This window comes from Dicentrarchus labrax, unplaced genomic scaffold (genome assembly GCF_905237075.1).
Source record: "Dicentrarchus labrax unplaced genomic scaffold, dlabrax2021, whole genome shotgun sequence".
Classification (NCBI taxonomy): Eukaryota; Metazoa; Chordata; class Actinopteri; family Moronidae; genus Dicentrarchus; species Dicentrarchus labrax.
Genome location: NW_026136704.1, coordinates 19,129,412 through 19,147,907, shown reverse-complemented (window position 1 = coordinate 19,147,907; position 18,496 = coordinate 19,129,412). Strand labels below are relative to the sequence as shown.

Below are 18,496 nucleotides of genomic sequence, written 5' to 3'. Positions count from 1 at the left end.
TGTGTACGTGCATCTGTACAAGAAGCGTAATTGTGTTTCTAACAAAGGTGACAAAATTGCATTGCTCCATGTAATAAGGCCTCTCAATGTTACAAATTAAATCAGCCAGAGGTTGACATGTTGTGAGAAATGGTTAAAGACCTCATGCGATCATTTTCCTGTGCCTTTATGTCGGAGGAATTCTCATTTCATACCTACTTTTCAGTAAGCCTCTCTTCCACAGTCCACAGCTTGCAACGCCTCAGTTCACCTCCGGGCTACTCATTGATTAGTTTCAATGGATCAAGGGCCAGCTCGTGTTTTCCCTGTGTGAAAAGAGCCTTGCTTGTTTGCCAGCTGTCATGTATTGACCACTCCCAAATGCCAACTCCTGTGAGACTATGACATGCCAGAATTATTTGTTATTTTGTACTAGTTTGGATAGATTTGCACTGATGTATTGAGCAATTTAAACTGATTTGTTACATTTACACATGTTACATTTTGATATTTGTGTTTTTGATGCGGACTTGTCAATGTAGATGATATTACACAATTAATTTCTTGTCAAATAAAATTAATGAGCAAAACAGAAGATGAAACATAGTGACTGAAAGAAGACATGACAACACAAAAGTACTGAAATACTTTTTTTGCTCATTAATTCATTATAATACCAACTCACCTGACTAAAGAGTTATTTCCGCTGTCACATTCTCAGTTGTGGCTAATTTCAGCAAATATTAGTAAGGTGTGATAACTTGGCCTGCAAACAAAACAGCAAAGACTTCTGTCTATTTCCATCTTGTTGGAAGACCATTCTCATTTAATATGAAGTGTTTCATGTTTTGTATAACTTTGGGCAGTGGAAACACAACACGAGCGATATTCACGTTCTTTTAGCTCCAGTTTGCATTCACCCGCTAGTCGCTTACGTTGTCTGTCTGCCATTTGGTGTTGGACAGGTAGTGTATAGTGATGTTTTAGAACTTGCATCTGATAACAGTGCTTATAAGAGCTATGAGAGTGAACCAAAACAGTGGTCCATAAAACCAAAACAATGAGCTGAAAGGCACTGAAGCGCTCCATAAAGCTGAGGGGGACTGCAGCGTTGGTTCTGTGGGTTTATCGCTACTGGTGACCAAATTTGTATACAGCATATGTAGTCATTTGATCCATTATTAATGTAAAGATATTGATTAGCGCAGCTTTAAAGTCCAAAGATGTACCACGGCTATTCTTGGATGTAAGACATGGCAATGGTCAAATTACACATCAGAAGGGCCTAATATGTTTAGTTGTGATCTTGACAGGAAATCACGTTGTAACCATTAATTTAAACTTGCTGCTGTGTCGAAATAAATCTCCATCACAGGGTTTTCCTCAGGATTTGAAGTGTTGATCCTCAGACAGAGAGAAGTCCAGAGAGCTGAATGATGAATATTAATGAAAGAAGGGTTTTATATTTGAGTTTTAAAAAAATCTAAAACTTATAAAGCCTTATATTTCCCACCATAAGGGTGTGCCTTCTTTGAGGGAAACTCTGTGGGCACCGTGTTTAATGATGACTGCATTGCTGAAGCCATTTATAGTATAAGTTTGGTCAGATAACGAGTGAGAAATGTTTCCCACACAATGAAGACATAAAAATTAACTCTCCTATCATCTGAAAATTACAGTGGCCCAGAGGTGTCAGGCCAAATACAAAGGCCAGAACACGAATACAAAAGCCACAACGGAAGTGAACGGTAACGGATGCTCATTTATGACAATCACGTAGTGATAGTTATCATAGTTAGCTAGAGAACAACGTTTCACTTACTTATCACAGGGGCAAGAGCTGTCTTCTTCTATGAAATAGTCCGCCAGCAACAATCCACCTCATTGTCAACATCCGTTACCGTTCATTTCCGTTGTAGTTCACTTCCGTTGTGGCTTTTGTATTTGTGTTCTGGCCTTTGTATTTGGCCTGACACCTCTGGGCCACCGTAGAAAATGACTGTAATGACTGCTTACCTTGAACATGCTTGCGTGTCCTCAAAAGATTGTTTTACACTCTTAATAAATCACACTCTTTCAAAAAACACATTAACTACAACTCAAATTCATTACTCACTGCAGAGAAATATCCCTTGCATCCCTACACATAAAATTTTAATTGAATTTGTGCCTTTGATTTTATTTAACTATCCAAATAATATACCAGAGATCATATTAAGCTGTTGTTAGCTGTACGTGCTCAAGAGGGAGACAGTTAAGAGCATGAAGAAATGAATATGTCCTTTGTCCACAACTTTACAATCACACAGAGAGGAGTACAGCCTCGGATGGCCTTTCACTGCTGCTCTCTGCTTCTTACCAAAGCATTTTCATTTGCTTGTAGACTCTGGCTTGCTCTGACATTGCCCCATGATGATATCAGATGAGTGGATATGTCTCATCTTTGCAAGCTAGAGTTAGTTGTTGTTTATTCAACTGTGTGATCAGCAGGGAAAAGGTCACTTCAGACATGTTCCAGCTCTGTATGCACATCTTATTCTGATACGATCAGGCGTGAAGTTACAGCTTTACCTGCAGTTTTACTCTTTAATGAACAGTCTCCAATACATTGAACTTTCAGCCAAGTTGTGCTTAATTGTATTTTTTGTGCCTTATTAATTTCAAACACTTACGGGTAGGTTACCTTTATCTGTTTTCTCTGTTTAGTTGTTAATGTAATCTATTTAACTGGGGAACCTTTGTCCTAACACAATATACTTACATTAATTAAAAAGCCTGCTCTCAAACATCTGCTGCTCGTTTCATGGCGTTTTCTTTTCTAACCTGAGCGTAGACCTATAGAGGTGTGTTACAGTTCATATAAACGTTTGTTGTTCATGCAGCCTGCTAAAGTATTAAATATTGGCCAGGCTCTTCAGTGATCTTACAAATAGTATTGAAGTCTTGTGGCCAGATGAGTATTGATGCAGTGTTGTTGGATTCAAACATCCGTCTTGGAAAAAGTACATTTATGGTTAGACTGATAAGCCCTTTAATCAGTACATAAAAAGGCATATATATCTCATTTCATTTCTCGCCTGTCTGATAACAGTGAACAGATGATGTTTACTTTGCCTGCTTAATTGCCCATGATGACAATTTGTGTGCTGTTAAAGGTCACGGAATAAATCTAGGATGTAAAACTTGAAATAGAATACAGTCCTCCCAAGTTTCAACCTTGTAAATAAATGTTAAGCATTTGAAGCTACTTTCTAAACGGTGTTCATTATAGCTACATTCAGAGAAAATACGACTCCTTAGTCATCATGGTATGTGGAATGATTAAAATCCCATATAAACAATCTCTACAGCCTTACTGTAGTGGAATTACATTATTTCTTTCTGCATAAAAAATGAGAAGAGTGAATTATCTACTTCCTGTTTTAAATTTGCTTAGCTAAGCCATGTACAAGACAGGCATCAGTTTTTTTCTGATAACATCAAATACATTATTTCATTCATAAATCATTTCTGAGTATAACATGTTGTCTCATCATTCTTTAATGCTCCTGTGGCAAACTGATTTAATTTGGTACGACTTGCACAGTGTATCATCTCTGTAAAGCTACTGCACTGACTCTACATTGCCTCTTTGAAAGCAAAACAACTGACAGATGTTTTGAATACAGTATGTTATAAGTTTATACTTTTGCACATCTCTTGAATCTTGGAACACAAGATTTTAAAGCTTTTAAGCTTTCAAGCTTTTATCATACGGATCAGATATTTACATTAAATAGCACTCACCCTTTTAGAACAAAAAAAGAGTTCACTGACTAAAAGCTGCTCCCAAAGTGTATGGATTTATTAAGAACAATACTGTTGCACTGTAGGCACTCTAGATTAATGGAGGATAGTATGCACAAAATGTCACCTAAGTATTGGTGCTAATAAATCCAGACACCTTGGGAGCAGCTTTCAGTGGATTGAACTTTTTTTGCAGATCTAAAAGGGGGGGGAAAGGCTTTAAATACAGATTCTCAGATTAAATGATCATTGGCCATAGATGGACGGCCCTCGTTCTCATTCATTTGGAAAAACAGCAGTTACCAGGAGGGATAATTATTTCTCTCTCACCCTCACAACCCAGCGTTTCTTTTCCCTTCCTTTCTTCCCAGCTGCCATCCTTGATGACCCTATGGAGTGCAGCAGAGGGGAGCGTTTGGCCATCACGCTGGCCAAAGACAGCATCAACAGGAGCAGCAACCGCTCAACCACTGGCAAGCTGGAGGTGGACATCTTTGAACTGCTAAGAGACAGCGAATATGAGATGGGAGAAACAAGTAAGTCACACAGGGAAGAAATGCTAATTAATTGCTAAGGAAAATAAAGTGTTGATTTGTGTGTTTGCTTATGTGGGTGTAAGTCTGTTGGTCAATATATGGGTACGTGTTAAGTCAGAATTTAAAAAAATATGGACTAAGTAATAAATGTGAGGTGCTGCTGGGTCCAGTCAGCAATCATACCAGCAAAAAAGGGCTCTCTCATTTGGAAATCAGCAAGCCTGTCATTTCAGTTCAGGCCCTTTTGTCTTTTTTTCCACTCAGTCTCTCACTCTTCCCCCAAGTACAACAGAGAGAAGTCTGTCTGGTTTAACAATATTGTGGTCAAACACACATAAGCAAACAAATTATTGAAAATAGATGACAGACTGGTGTGGTACAGGAACAGAAAATGAGCTGTCATATTTTGATCGCTGCAGGAGTCAAACTGTGTTTATATCTGTTTGTTGGGTTGATTCTGTTTTCTTATATATTGGCAACCTTCTTTCTGCAGTGGCAGAGCAAAACAAAATTTTCTCTAAAAAGGAATAGGCAGGGTAATGTAAAAATGACTTAATCTATGTGAAAACAGAGATGACCTTCAACAGAAACAGATAAATCTTTTTAAATGGACCATTATGTGATTTTCAGTAATTTGTCACACAGATGTGAGAAATGACTCACTGAGGGTGGCTCTATTAACACAGGCTGGATACCTATTTGTGATCAATCATATTAATTCTTCTACTTCACAGCTACCCAGAACATCACTGTAGTGCGTGGTGACTTGTTGCTCCACACCAGCGTTCATTGGTTATGTGTTTTAATTTTTAATGAAATCTATCCTAAATCAATACAGCACAGTATGTCTGCACAAAACAACCAATAAAAATAGCTATGACAAGGAGTGTGGGGATTGATTTTCAATATGACACATTCCCACTTTCACAAACCAAAGAGCTTCAGTGGCACCGCTTAATCCATGGAAACACTGCTTCACTTACCACAACAAGCAACTGTATTACTTTCTCTGCCTGGTTTACTACAAAACCCTTCCTAAATGTAGTCCCTCCTGCGTGTTTCTATGCGTGTGTTTGTGTGCATGTTTGTGTGTGTGTGAGTTAGCGTGTGTTGGTATGTGCTTGCTGGATTGTGTGCATATTGTGCAAATGTTTTGTGTGTGTGAAAGTGTGTGTGTGTGTGTGTGTGAAAGTGTGTGTGTGTGTGTGTGTGTGTGTAATTAGAGGCAGGAATTGGATTAGGGATGGATCAGTGGCCGCAGTTAGATGGAAATATCACAGAGGGAGCGCTACCTGCCCAGAATAGTCCAAACCCCCACCTTTCAAGCACCCATGTGTGGTATACAGCTCCTAAATGAATGCCTCCTTGGACTGTTTGCTGCTTTTAAAAGCAGGAAAAAACACACAACTCCAGTTCACAGCCATTATTTTAATGTCATATATTGCATATAAAGCTACATAACACATATAAATGGTTTACTTAAGTGCTGCTGTGTGTGCACCGGAGGAAGCTACCAGCTGAAATTCGAATCGATTAAGATCTGCAGGATGACAACCGCTCCACCAGTCTAAATCTTTGCTAAGGTGCTGAAAGCGTCAGTGTCTCCAAACTGAAATTATAGATTTCCACACACTAAGATCCTACAATATATATTACTTTATTTCGCAAGTTGCAATACTCTTTTGTAGGTCAGATAGACTGACAGCTAAAGTGTTATATTGCATGGATCTGAGTGTGTGGAAATCTTCACTTTCAATCAATTAAGATCTGAACTGAAAATAAAACGTATAAAAAGTTTTTTAACTTGCAAGCGGCATTTTGTGTGTAAGAGTGGACACATGAATGTTGTGTTGTTTCTTGTTTTATTGTCTTTCTGTGTGACCGTTCTTCCCTCCACCAGCAAACTTGCCAAGCATTTCTCAAGTCTAACTCATTACAGCTCTCTAATCATTCCAAGGTTCCAATAGCTTGTATTGATGAGTGAAAATCAATGTTAAGCGGAGGAAATGGACTTCATCTGACCTTCTGACCTTCTGACCATTATTTGACCACAGTGAGCTGCACAGTACTATTCTGACAATTGGTAGCACTAATGGAAACCTTGACACTGACGTCAGTGTCCAGGGCGTGACGGATAACCTGTGGTGAGGAGTTTTGACACAGACTTTTCATGCACATTCTCTGTCTCTCACACATACACACACAATGCTAGCTGTGCAGAGAGGGAGCAAATCAAAGTGTCATAGGGGCCAGGAGCATGTTCGCTTGCAGTCAAATCATTCAGCTTTATAATTTGGTGAAGCCATGCAGACAGGTGCAAATGTGTGTGTGTGTGTGTGTGTGTGTGTGTGTGTGTGTGTGTGTGTGTGTGTGTGTGCGTGTACTGTAAATGTGTGCATACATGTGTATGTGGGTGTTTGTGTAAGGTGTCGGTGTGTTCATGTCTTACAGGCCCCGTGGGTGACTGAGGGATTACTTATTAATCATTCGATTCGCTGCCTCTGGATTCACCGCACAGGCCCACACGTTGCTGGTTAATTCTCTGCATTTGCCCCAATAACCGACACCAAATTATCATCACACACACCTGCTTTGTGCACACGTGAACAGTACATAGTGTCTGTACTTGTGTCTGCTTCACATCATTGACTGTAGCAGTTTAATTAGAAGCCAGGGATTATAAACTCAGAAGAAATGGCGTTCTGTTTTCCAGTATGGGAGATTAAAGCATATGGCCTGTGTACATCAGAGAGGGGTAAAATTCACATTTGCTTAAATGTTTCTGTCTAAAGATGTGTTTTCATCCCCAAAGGTAAAGCCTTTAAATCAGTCCTTGTAAATGTAAAATGTGGAAAAACAAGATGAGATGTGTGTGTGTCACTTTTGGGGATATTATGGCATTCATGTGCAAATGTTCAAATACCAGATTTTATGTTTCAACCCTCCAGATATCTCTGCCTGTCACTATTTCTGTTTCTGTGCCTTTCTTACTGTCTGTCACTCTGTTTATCAGTCTGTGTCTCTTTCCATTTCGATATCTTTCTGTCTCCATATGTGAAAGTCTGTTATATTAATATCAGCTCTCCCCCTAGCTACTAAACACTCATGGGCAAGGTCTATAGGATTTTTCTGCATGTGCATCAGGTCGGGCATACTAAACATGGACAAATGCGTTTGGCGTTGCTCACATTTCACTAGCACATGTAGGTTTAGGTTCCCTTGAGACAGTGGAAGCGCTGCCTCAGACCACTATCTGTTTAGAGGTTGGGATAGTCAGCATGTGCATTCATTAACATCTGACTGAAGAGGGCCTTTTTTAAATGAGTCAGATTCTCCACAACAAAGCCTGTACTCTTCTTTCCTAGATAGAACTGACTGACTTACTTTCTCTTTCTGTCTCTTCTCTCCCCTCCATCCCCCCTCTAATTTCTCTCAGTGTGCCAGATCATGTCTAAAGGGGTGGTGGCAGTCCTCGGCCCCTCTGCCAGCCCAGCCTCCAACTCCATCATCAGCAATATCTGTGGAGAGAAGGAGGTGAGTCGATGCCCCTTACTGGCCTGTAGCCGCTGGCCCATGTTCTGTACAACCAGAAATACAGAGTTTGGAACAATGATGCTCATTAGCCACTGTGCGGTTTTTGTAGGAGATTGAGGGGGAATGAAATCCTTGTTAGTGAAAATGATGAAATACCTCAACAGTGTCATAACTCTATTCCAGTCCCACTCAAATCAAAGCACTGCTGGGCATTTTATTTCCTCCATTCCCCTCATTAGCTTGGAGCGGTTTGGCCCGCTGAGGCTTGGTAGCCATTGTTTTGAGATTTTTATAGAAACAAATACAAACAAAAAAAAGTGGTGCAAGTCTTGTTGCTTTGATCAGTTTACGTGGGTTCACATCAACCAACTCCTGCTGTCCCTACATCTGGTGTTATTTACACAGTAGATGATTTAACAGATGATAATATAATTGATATTATTTTGACAAAATCAATCAGACATATTTTTGTATCTGATTTATCAGTGATAAAAAAACATGTTTTCCACAGTTTCAACCTGACCTAGTGGATTTGGCTTCAGAGCCTGGCTGCATGCACACAGATCCCAGTTGGATGCTAATTGGCTTGTCTGAACTCTGACATGGTGTGTTTTGCTGCCTGATGTCAAGGCGCCTTTGAATTATACACGCCATAAACTAGATCAAAATAGATTATGGATAAGAAAAGATATGAATGTGCAGAGCTGAATCTGGGATGGTTTTACTAAATTTGATACACTTTACACTATTTGTTGAAGTTGTGTTTAGTGAATACACCAGTATTGATAGCATCCATATTATCTACGGTATTCATTGGTTTTCACTAGTGTGTTCTGGTGAACTCACCACCTTAATTGGATTTGGTCCACAGAGAAGCCGCCTATTTAACTGCATGAATTCGATCAGTATGACTATTAAAATACATCCCATTACCATCCTAGTCTCTATAATGTCCTCTGGTACAGTTGAGCCTGTCTTCCTAATGAGACATCAGTCTGTTATAGTCTTAGAAAGACCAGGACTCCCTGCTGTTAAACATCTCTGGTGGCACTGACTTTAGGGGCTGGCTGCTTTGACTGTGATAATACCATTTTATGAATATTAAAGACCCCAAAATACCCCATAAAACCCCATGAAGTAAGAAAAAGAAAATTTTTGAGTTGTTCAGTGATACATACAGAATAGTCATAAGACACTCAAAGGAGTTTATACTGGTCCTGAAGATTCACAGTTTCTCAGGGGAAAAAAACTGACTAGGACATATTTTACTGTGGTATGAAATTAGTATAGAGATTTTTTGTATTGAGCACTGACTGTATAATACACTGTAGTGGACTTCAAATTCTTGTTTAGTGTTTGTGTAATTGGTCTCACTACCAGAGGGGGAGACAAAGATTCCGCACTGCAGGATTAAGGAACAGCTACACGTGTTTGGAGGAAAACCATTCCTGAACTGACCTTAATAAGTTTAAGTTTGTGAGTTTAATCTTCAGCTTTTACATATTGTGAAGTGTTGTACTTCACAAGAGAACAGAACTGCTACTGTGAGGCAGCACAGAGCAGGTATTTTAGCCCATATGTAGTTTTTTTTTTTTTTTGCAGGTCCTGTGAAATGTCTTTGAGAGACTAAAATGGTTTGAAGTGTTTCTTCTCTGACAAGATTTACTGGGAAATGCATAGTTTGATGAGCTGTGATATATTTTTCACCTTACAGCAACATCAAGAGGAACTTGATTTTAGAGTTCAAAAGATAGCTACAGAGGATCGCTTGGAGGAGGATAACATACTGAGTGTTAGAGCCTTTGGAAGTGGAGAGAATATATAATAGTGTCTGCAATGTTGTTTAAAATATGACAACCAAATCCACTCCAACATGCTCCTAATGTTTACTTTTTACTTTTACTTTACTAGATCTGCAGCTTTTATATAAACAGAGTTTGGTCGTGTAGCCCCCATAATTTATAATTACATGTTATTAGATTTAATTCTGTGTCCACCCCCAGTACAGGGTGAATCATGGTGATTTTTTAGTCAGTTGACAGGATGAGATTAGTGAATTTAATATAAACACACACAAATGCATTTTGGACCAATTTTTGACAATAGACAGCAGATTAACACACCCAGGGGAAAACCTGTTTAGTTGGGAATAAAATGCATTAATAGCTATTTTTAGGTTGTCAGGCAATTAACAATAATAATCAAACCCATTTGTTCTCCGTTGTGGTCATCAAGATGCTGCTGATGGTTTTCATTTTAGTCATCAAATCAAAGGCTTTTGTAAAGTTGGACAACCAGCAGTCTTAGCAGTTTGGTTCTTCAGGATCAGGATTAACTCAGTGGTCCTCATCTGGATGCTATCAAAGCCAAGAGTGTGCATATTTTTATTCCAACCAAACACTACACCAGCTGATTTCACTGATTAGGTCTCCCGTCTCAAGCTTGAGTTGAACAAATCAGCGAAGTCAGCTGCCATAATGTGTGTGTGTGTGTGTGTGTGTGTGTGTGTGTGTGTGTGTGTGTGTGTGTGTGCGTGTGTGTGTGTGGGTGCGCGTGTGTGCGTGTGTTCTTTGTCTAGCAGAAAAGGTCACATTGCTCTTGTCATGATCACTCTGAAGGGGTTGTGTGCTTAATGGCCTTCGTCAGCATGGCCTTACATCAGTGTTAGGGAATAACATTACAGTACTATCACAAGTCAATGCATTACCCACAGTAACTGTGGTAAATACACTGTTGTATTACATACACTCGTATAATATGTAAACACAGTTATGATGAAACGCAATTATAAAAAATATCTATAAAAAAACATTATTTCTGTGTAACATACCTTGAAAAAGTAAAGTCGTTTTTCAAAACTGCAGATATTAATCATAGTCATAGTCATAGTCTATTCATTTATTCCATTATGAAGTGCTTTTAGTTTAAAAATTGTTGACCTTTGGCAGAATATGGTGGGTTATTTGCAGTGGAATTCTTACTCTACTTATTCTGAGGTTCTCACACAATGAAGAACAAAGACAACCTCAGCTACTATTACCCATCACCGACTCCTGCATGAATATGGCTAAAGAAACTCAAATCTTTTCAGTTATGGGCACATTGAAGGTCCATCACAATGGGACATTTTTACAGCAAGAAAATGCTTCCCTGCTGAGTGAGGGGGTTGAGCTGAAGCCGTATTATACCAAAGTTGTCCTTGATAAGATGAGCAGCACAAATCTTGCTGTATTGTAAGTCAGGCTCATCCAGTATATACACCGTAGAGAAACAACAGTCCTTTGAAAAATAATGTAATCCTTTATTCTATATTTGGCAGCCAAATAGTCTGCAGCACACCTCTGGGGACTGCTCAGCAGGAGATGAGTAGATTGGCTGATGGATGCAAGCAGTTGGGGCGTGCCTAATGTTACCCTTTTCGACTCAGGCATCCCACCACCTGCACCCCCCGCCCCCCCTTTAAACCCTCCAGAGCAGAAGAACGAAACCTTCTTGTGTGTCTTGTGTCATCTGACATGATTAGGAGCTTAATGAGCCAAGAGATATGCATCTCTGCACTCAAGACCACTTCATAAAGCAACTGTAGCTGTTTGTTTTCATCGGATCTGACATTAGATGACTCAAATTAACAAATAACTACTAAGGATAGCAAACTGGTGTCCAAATTTCCTAATTCACTTGTTAAATCGAACCTGCAATACTTGTAGTAAGTTACCAATTATGATAAATGTATTGGGAATTTATTGTATTGTACAGAATATTTGTCATACTGTCTTACTTTTTGTATGTATGCCTGTCTGCAATTCTATATATGTCTATAAAAAGTGTGAACAGGTCACCCTGAAAAGTCAAAGCTTGAGATAGAAGGATGTCTTTGTATGTGTGTGTCGACGCCACTGTCCACACGTTACTCCGACCACCTAATCCCTCTCTGTGAGCGTAAGGCCACAGATGCCGGTGCTCCGGTGGCTGGTCGCCTGTGACACTGGCAGCAATATTGCAGCTGACAGACCCCACTAGGTGATCAGCACGTCATCTAGCAGTCCCTATCAATCACTCCCCGGGTACCACTGCTGCGGCGGAGGCTACTTCCACCGGGGCGACAGAGGAGCGGGACTGAGCCCATCTGGGTTTCACACTAATAGTGACTAATAGATAAACAGCTACTGCGGAGAAAGGGTTGACTGTGTGCATCATGTTTGCAGTTCGTTTCTCTCTTATGCGACGTGGCAACTAGCAAACCTTGGGGTCAGGATTTTGGGGAAGGGCAGATTAATATCGACTAATGAGAAACATTAACTGGGGCTTTGGATGAGAGGCTCCTGCTGCTTTACAGGTGCTTATCTGCTGGCTGCTGCAGCCAGCCAGAATAGCTGGTGTGTGCAGTGCAGTTTTCTTGTTGTTGTTTTGTTTTTCTGTGAATATCAAGGATAAGAAATATGACTTGGATATGAAGGAATAGACCAAGGACTTTTCATCCCATTCACATTTGCGCAAAGTTATTTTCTTACAAAGCCTTGGACTAAGGTCATTGTGCCCACAGCCATATGAAGCTTTCAAACTAAATTGAGTTAATGTCAGTGATTAAATTTTCATGTGCCAAACATTTCTTCCGAATCCAGTTTTCATCCCACTTTTAGCCACCTTCAGCTCAGTTTAAATGCTTTTACTCACTGTTTCCAGGCCTGACTTCCTTTCCTCTTCCATAAGGGATGCAATGTGCAATATACACTGTATCTGCTAAACATATTCCTCTATGATTCAAACATGTTTCAGAAGTGGTCATGAATATTAATGTCCAGTCTGATGTCCAGGGGTTGCTTTGGGCTTGTAAAGCCATCTGGTTGCAGCAGTACATAGAGATTACACTAAAGCAGTTTGGTAGGGTGGTGCTCGGGTTGGATTCAGAGGTGAACCTGAGGTCCTCTTGGCAAACACAGAGAGTGCTGGATTGAGGTTGGGGGTCATTGGTATCGCTCAAGCCCTGGAGATAGGCAATACTAAGAGATTTGCACTTTCATATACATACCCAAACCCACAAACACAATTCTGACTCATTTTTATATAACCACACAGAAAACGCTTTAAATAATCAGAAATTGCTTGTCATTGTCATTTATGTGCAGATGTTCAAGTAATATATTATTTTTTCTTTTAACGTTCTCTATGCACTTCGCTCTCACAGGCACTCTCCCCGTCTCATTTTCTGCCTCTTTCTCTCCTGTCTCTTGTGATACAGTGTTTTGCTGCATCGTGAGCACCGGTGTTGAGGTAACCCTGAAAAACTCATTCAGTCCCAGTAAAAAATGAATCTGTTCTTTTCCTCTCTGAGTCTGAGTTTAATTCCAAGATAGTTTGGAGTCAAACGTATTTCTCAAGATTACTTTATTAGTTGGCAAATGAGCTCTGTAAGATTCCTCTACATGGCCAGACGGGAGCAATTGTTGAACAGGACCATCAGACAAAGCTGAGGCACAGTTGATTGCTTGTGAATGGATATTGAACAAATTTGAAAACCTTTCTCCTTGCTCTCGGAGAGAGAACTTTGCAGGTCCAGTGCTTCATTTGTGTCATTATTGTTAGGCATTTATAAGAAACTAAATCAGTGAATATTTGCCACAGATCTGTGTGTGTGTGTGTGTGTGTGTGTGTGTGTGTGTGTGTGTGTGTGTGTGTGTGTGTGTGTGTGTGTGTGTGTGTGTGAGTTCATTAAGTTGCCCATTCACATGTCCAGATACTCATCCTGCTGTGTTTGTGTTCAGTGTGTATAGAGCTGTCCAAACTGATTTAAATGGGTGAGTTGTCCAGCCGCTCAGTGCTACACATGGTGTGGAATTGCTTTTTGTGACTTGAAAAGCCAGCTAGCCAACCCACCAAATCCACTCTGGCCAGAGACCATTTACACGGTAGCTGTGCTCACTTTAGGCCGTCCATCTGCCAGACACTGCACCACGGTTGGTCACAGCAAAGCCAGCACACCGCATCTCCTGTTCGTGTACAGCCATCATTTGCTTAGCTTTGCTCTCACACATGTGGACGGAACTATAATACAAATGCTTTTGCTCTGTAATACCCATTATAGGAGGGTCCATAAAGGGGAGGTTTTTATTTTTGTGATTTTCATTATAACCCCCCCCCCTCCCCTGGTTATACTAAGTGAACCTATTTGTGTGTCTAGATAGAAAACATAAATTATCTGGTTACAGTTATTTTAGGATATAACCTGTATTGATAATTGGTGATGCATTCATGTGTAGTTTTCATGGTAATATAAACTGCCTCTATTGTGATGAAAATAATGAAATATTGGCTGTCATTGGATAAATTCTTGGATGTTAGATCGGTTGATAAGGTCATTAGCTACAAATTTCATGCATTGTTACAAATCATGCATAATAATAGTTTTCTTTTTATTTTAATCATAACAATGATTGTGTTTAATTTTTCATCAGCTTAAGAGTTTTAGAATAGCTTTACTTTTGCTGGAGGCACTGCAGTCTCGAACAATTAGAGATAAAGTAATTATGCATAAAATAACCAGTTATCCTTTAACCCTGCCAGCCGTTGTGTCTACATGTAAACAGATCGCTACATAAATTAATTGGATGGCATCTTGTCTGCCTCAAGCACTTAAGCAAAATTCATGCTTGACCGTGGGCATAAAATCACCTGACCTAAGTATGGATCGTAGGTCACGAGATAACAGATGGTGCTATATGGAATAATGACTCCTCTGCATGACAACTGAGCAACCATGAAATGTGGTTGAAAGCTCAGGAAAAAGCTTTTAAGTGGACCTTGAATTAAGTTTAGAGTAAACTGTGTAGAGCTGTTTCTGCAAATGTCAGTATTTTTTATAAAGAACCATTTGTCACAATGTGTAGCTCCACCATTAACTAGCCTGCTGGATCAGATCCTGCAGCTTAACTTTTCCTGCAAATAACTTCATCTGACTGCTTTGTCAGAAAGTTGCAGTTCAAAGTCTTCCTGCAATTCAACACCTGCCAATCACCAGCAAGATGGGTCTGATTGGTTTTCATTTTCCATGGTGAAAATGTTACCAGCCTATTTTTATTTCATAAACCAACTGAGGACAATCTTGACACAGATTCAATGAACAACCTTTATTCTTCGGGCGATATCACAAGCACCTCTGTCCTTTCCTGCTTTAAATTTACACTCTCCTCCTCTTACTCGTTGCCCCATTTCTCATTTCTTTCTCTTCTTTCCTTTCACTCTACCATAGTTTTACCCAATTTTCACCTCTCTGCCTTTGTCCCTCCTATAATATCTGCTATTAGAGCCCTTACACAAGCCTCAGCTCTCATCACTCTTGTGTCCTTATTCTCACCTCTTTCTTTTTTCTCCTGTCTCCTCTTGTTCCTTATTTTCTCATTCCATCTCCTCCACCTGTCTCTTTCTTGACATTTCCCTTCTACCTAACTCTTTCTCAGACACCAGCTATGAATGACTACCAGGTCAAAATCCCCCATTCTTAAGAAAACTAATAGAAAGAAGGGGGAAATGGTATTCAAAACCCTGCTCCTTCTGTCTTTGCCTCTCCCTAATCACCCTCCATCAGTCTCACGCTGAATCTCTATGTCTGAGTGCGTAGTGGTATTAGTTCTGCTGTGTCAGTCTTGTTCTGCTCGGGGGGTCAGCTTATGGTTCAGCTCTCCACTATAATTGGGCTTTAAAACAACTATATGTAAAATCAAACGCTCTTCAGCCAAAAGCAACGTTATTTTGGCAGCATGTGACACATTATTGGTCACAACCAGTAATCAGATCTGATTAAGCAGAGCTGATCTGCATTTTCTAAGTGCAGTATGACCAGCTGGAGGAGGAGCCCCATCACTGGGATGTATGTAATTTAAATAGGATAATTTAAGCAGCAACTTTCTTATTCATAGCAGTGCACAGGCAGTAAGGTGCCTGTTGAATCTCAATGGGATTTCTGCAGTTCTTAGAGCCTCGTAGTTTAGTATTCTCAGATTCAGACTCAAGAAAGACAAAATGCATGGGAATGGTAATGTAAATGAGCTTTTCATTGCTACTTTCAATGCAATATGATAGCCTACTGCAGAATGCAATTCTTTTTTTTTAAGGCTCTCCACTTGACATTTGTTGTCATCATTAGGATTCATTAGGATCCAAAGAAAGGACTTCGCTGTCCAGTGTTTTATAAAATGCACATAAAGAAGCAGAATATGAGAAATCCTACAAAGACTTCCTCTCTTTAGATTCAATTGATATTTTAGTTTTATGTATTTGTGTCCATCTGTCTGTGTCTGTGTGTTGGAAAGTCTTAAGAATTTAAATCTTAGACTCAGGAGTGAAAGTGAAAAAGGTTTAATGGCAGGTGCTCAGCTGAAGAAGTCTCAGAAGTGGAGCTGCTTCATCCCTCACACATTTATTTCCCTTTTTGGACTTTGAAAGAGCTTTAAAATTAGATTTTATAAACTTCAAGTGCTACTTAATAACAGGTCAGTAGACAGCCTATGGCTGTTCCCTTCAGTGTTGTTTCAAAATTCTCATTGTAATAGATGCTTTTAATACACTAATTATACTAGAGCACCGTCTGACAATTAAATGTACGGCGCGCACTGTGAAGGTGTGAGGATGCTTGCGATGGTAAACATGTTCATAATAGTCGCTGCTTTGTGTGAAGAGAATCACACAGAGAGTGGTGGAGAGGGCTAGGTCATTTTGTTTTTATATTATATACCTGCATATTTCTATTCAGGGTCTCAGTGACAACGACCAACCACCACACCCTTCATCGTATTTTATACCTAAATCCTTTGTTTATAGCATGCTGTGTGTACATTCAAATACTCAAACTCAAATATCAGATGCTTTTGGATACATTCTCCATACGTTTCACACAAAACCACTTTGCATTGGTCATTATGAGTTCAGAGAGGTGTCTTTAGATGTCTCGACATGACTGTTTTGAGATGGTTTATTTAACATGGCCATATGTATTTAAAGATATATATGATATTTTACAGTAAATAATATACAAGTATACATGGTATATTATACATTTATCAAATGCACTGCATAGAAGTGGAAAATTTTTACCTGCAAGTGCTTTGTCTTTGTGCTTGCAGCTGCTCAGGCTACGGTAAGCAGGCATAAAATGGCACAAAATGATTAATAATGAGTTTAATTTAATTCAAATGATGAATAATAGATAACAACACTATAATTCATTCCTCCATTGTTTATATGTGCCTGTGGATACAGTGCACAAATATGTAAGTACATCTGATTAAAATAATGTAGGTGTAAAGCTGGGTGTCACTCTGTACAGGATTCCTCAGTTTAGCCCGTTTGCAAACAAAACGCAGGTGCTACTTCTGCCACTGCCTGCTCATAATTAGAGGAGCACAGCTGTCGTCTGCACCTCTGCTGACCCTTTTCTCACAGCACTATTGATCTGTCTCGTCAAGGCCGCTCCGGCACAACCGCCACGTGCATATCCAAAGCCACTATCTTGTCATCAAGAAGCAGTCTCTTGATTTGATCCCTGAGATGAAAGCGAGGAAAAACAGAGTGACTCCCAGGTGAGCAGCAAACAAAATGGATTTCAATTTAGCTAATTGTTGTCATCAAGGGTATGAAAAGGGACTCTGCTCCATGTTACAATGTTGCTTTTGTTTTGTCTTAGTCAGCTGTGTCAAGTAGCAGAGTTTTGTCTTGTGCAGCAGGAGACAATACTCAGCTGATATTGCTCAGCTTTCCGCCAGCTGCTCACTGAATTAATGCACTGCCGTTCTCACTCTGTGAACTGAAACTCATCAGGAACATTTAAGTCTTTTGTCTCTCCATCAACATGTTTGTGTTCTGCTCAAAGGCCAGGTTCTCTAAGATTTGTTGGCCAACTGTTTGCCAATTTTGTTGGGTAAAGTTGAGCTGTGCTTTGTTTGGGTGGTGTAAGTCAAACATTTGGCTAGATTCCCAGAACTGGATTAAGCCCACTGTTAGATAAAAAAAAAGGAAGCTTTTTCAATCAAAGCTCCCTATAGAAAATTGTTGATGAAACAATACAAACATGTTTTTCCATGCTTGATGAACACAGATAGAATTGCAGTGGGCATTTAAGACCGTATTTACTGGTAAACGTTGAATGAATGGTCTTCATTTATTCTGGTACAAGGCTCGTGACAGCTCCCCAGATCAAATTAGCGGTTTCTTTTCTTATCCTCACTGCTCACAAAAAGCTAGTAAAAAACAGGGGAGTTTAAAAGCATTTCTTTCTTTTTTCACAAAGACATTTGCTCTGAAATAGAGCAGTGGAGTGGGGAACAAGCCTCTCTGGAGGAAAGGAACTTTTTTCTCTCTGAACTGGCTGATCAATGAGATAGAGATCTAGTGGTCAATGTTCCACTCGCCTAAAGGGCACCATGGGATCTACAGCCCACTTCATCTTTATCACTGGTCTGCTTCTGCTCTGACCGTGGGGACCTGATGCAGGATCATTACTACCACAAATAGAGATCTGGCTGCGTGGGCTGAGACTGGGATGAGCTGGCAGTCGGGGGTGGAGATTGTTTGTAGGGCGGCGTTGACACTCGCCTATCGCCAGTGTCTCATCTCCTCCCTTTCCCTCCCACGAGGTTTCTTCTGCCTTTTCTGAATGCCAACAGCTGGTG

At 39.9% G+C, this 18,496-nt stretch overlaps 1 protein-coding gene across 2 annotated transcripts in view; it reads left to right on the top strand.

The window, feature by feature from the left end:
* The window catches only part of grik4 (glutamate receptor, ionotropic, kainate 4), a 275,167-nt gene that overhangs the window by 162,223 nt on the left and 94,448 nt on the right, over positions 1 to 18,496 (top strand). For both annotated transcript variants that reach the window (XM_051397871.1, XM_051397870.1), the window contains exons 4-5: positions 4,137 to 4,301; positions 7,738 to 7,835. In XM_051397871.1, coding sequence (XP_051253831.1) covers positions 4,137 to 4,301; positions 7,738 to 7,835 — 263 coding nt within the window. The remainder of the gene's footprint in view (positions 1 to 4,136; positions 4,302 to 7,737; positions 7,836 to 18,496) is intronic.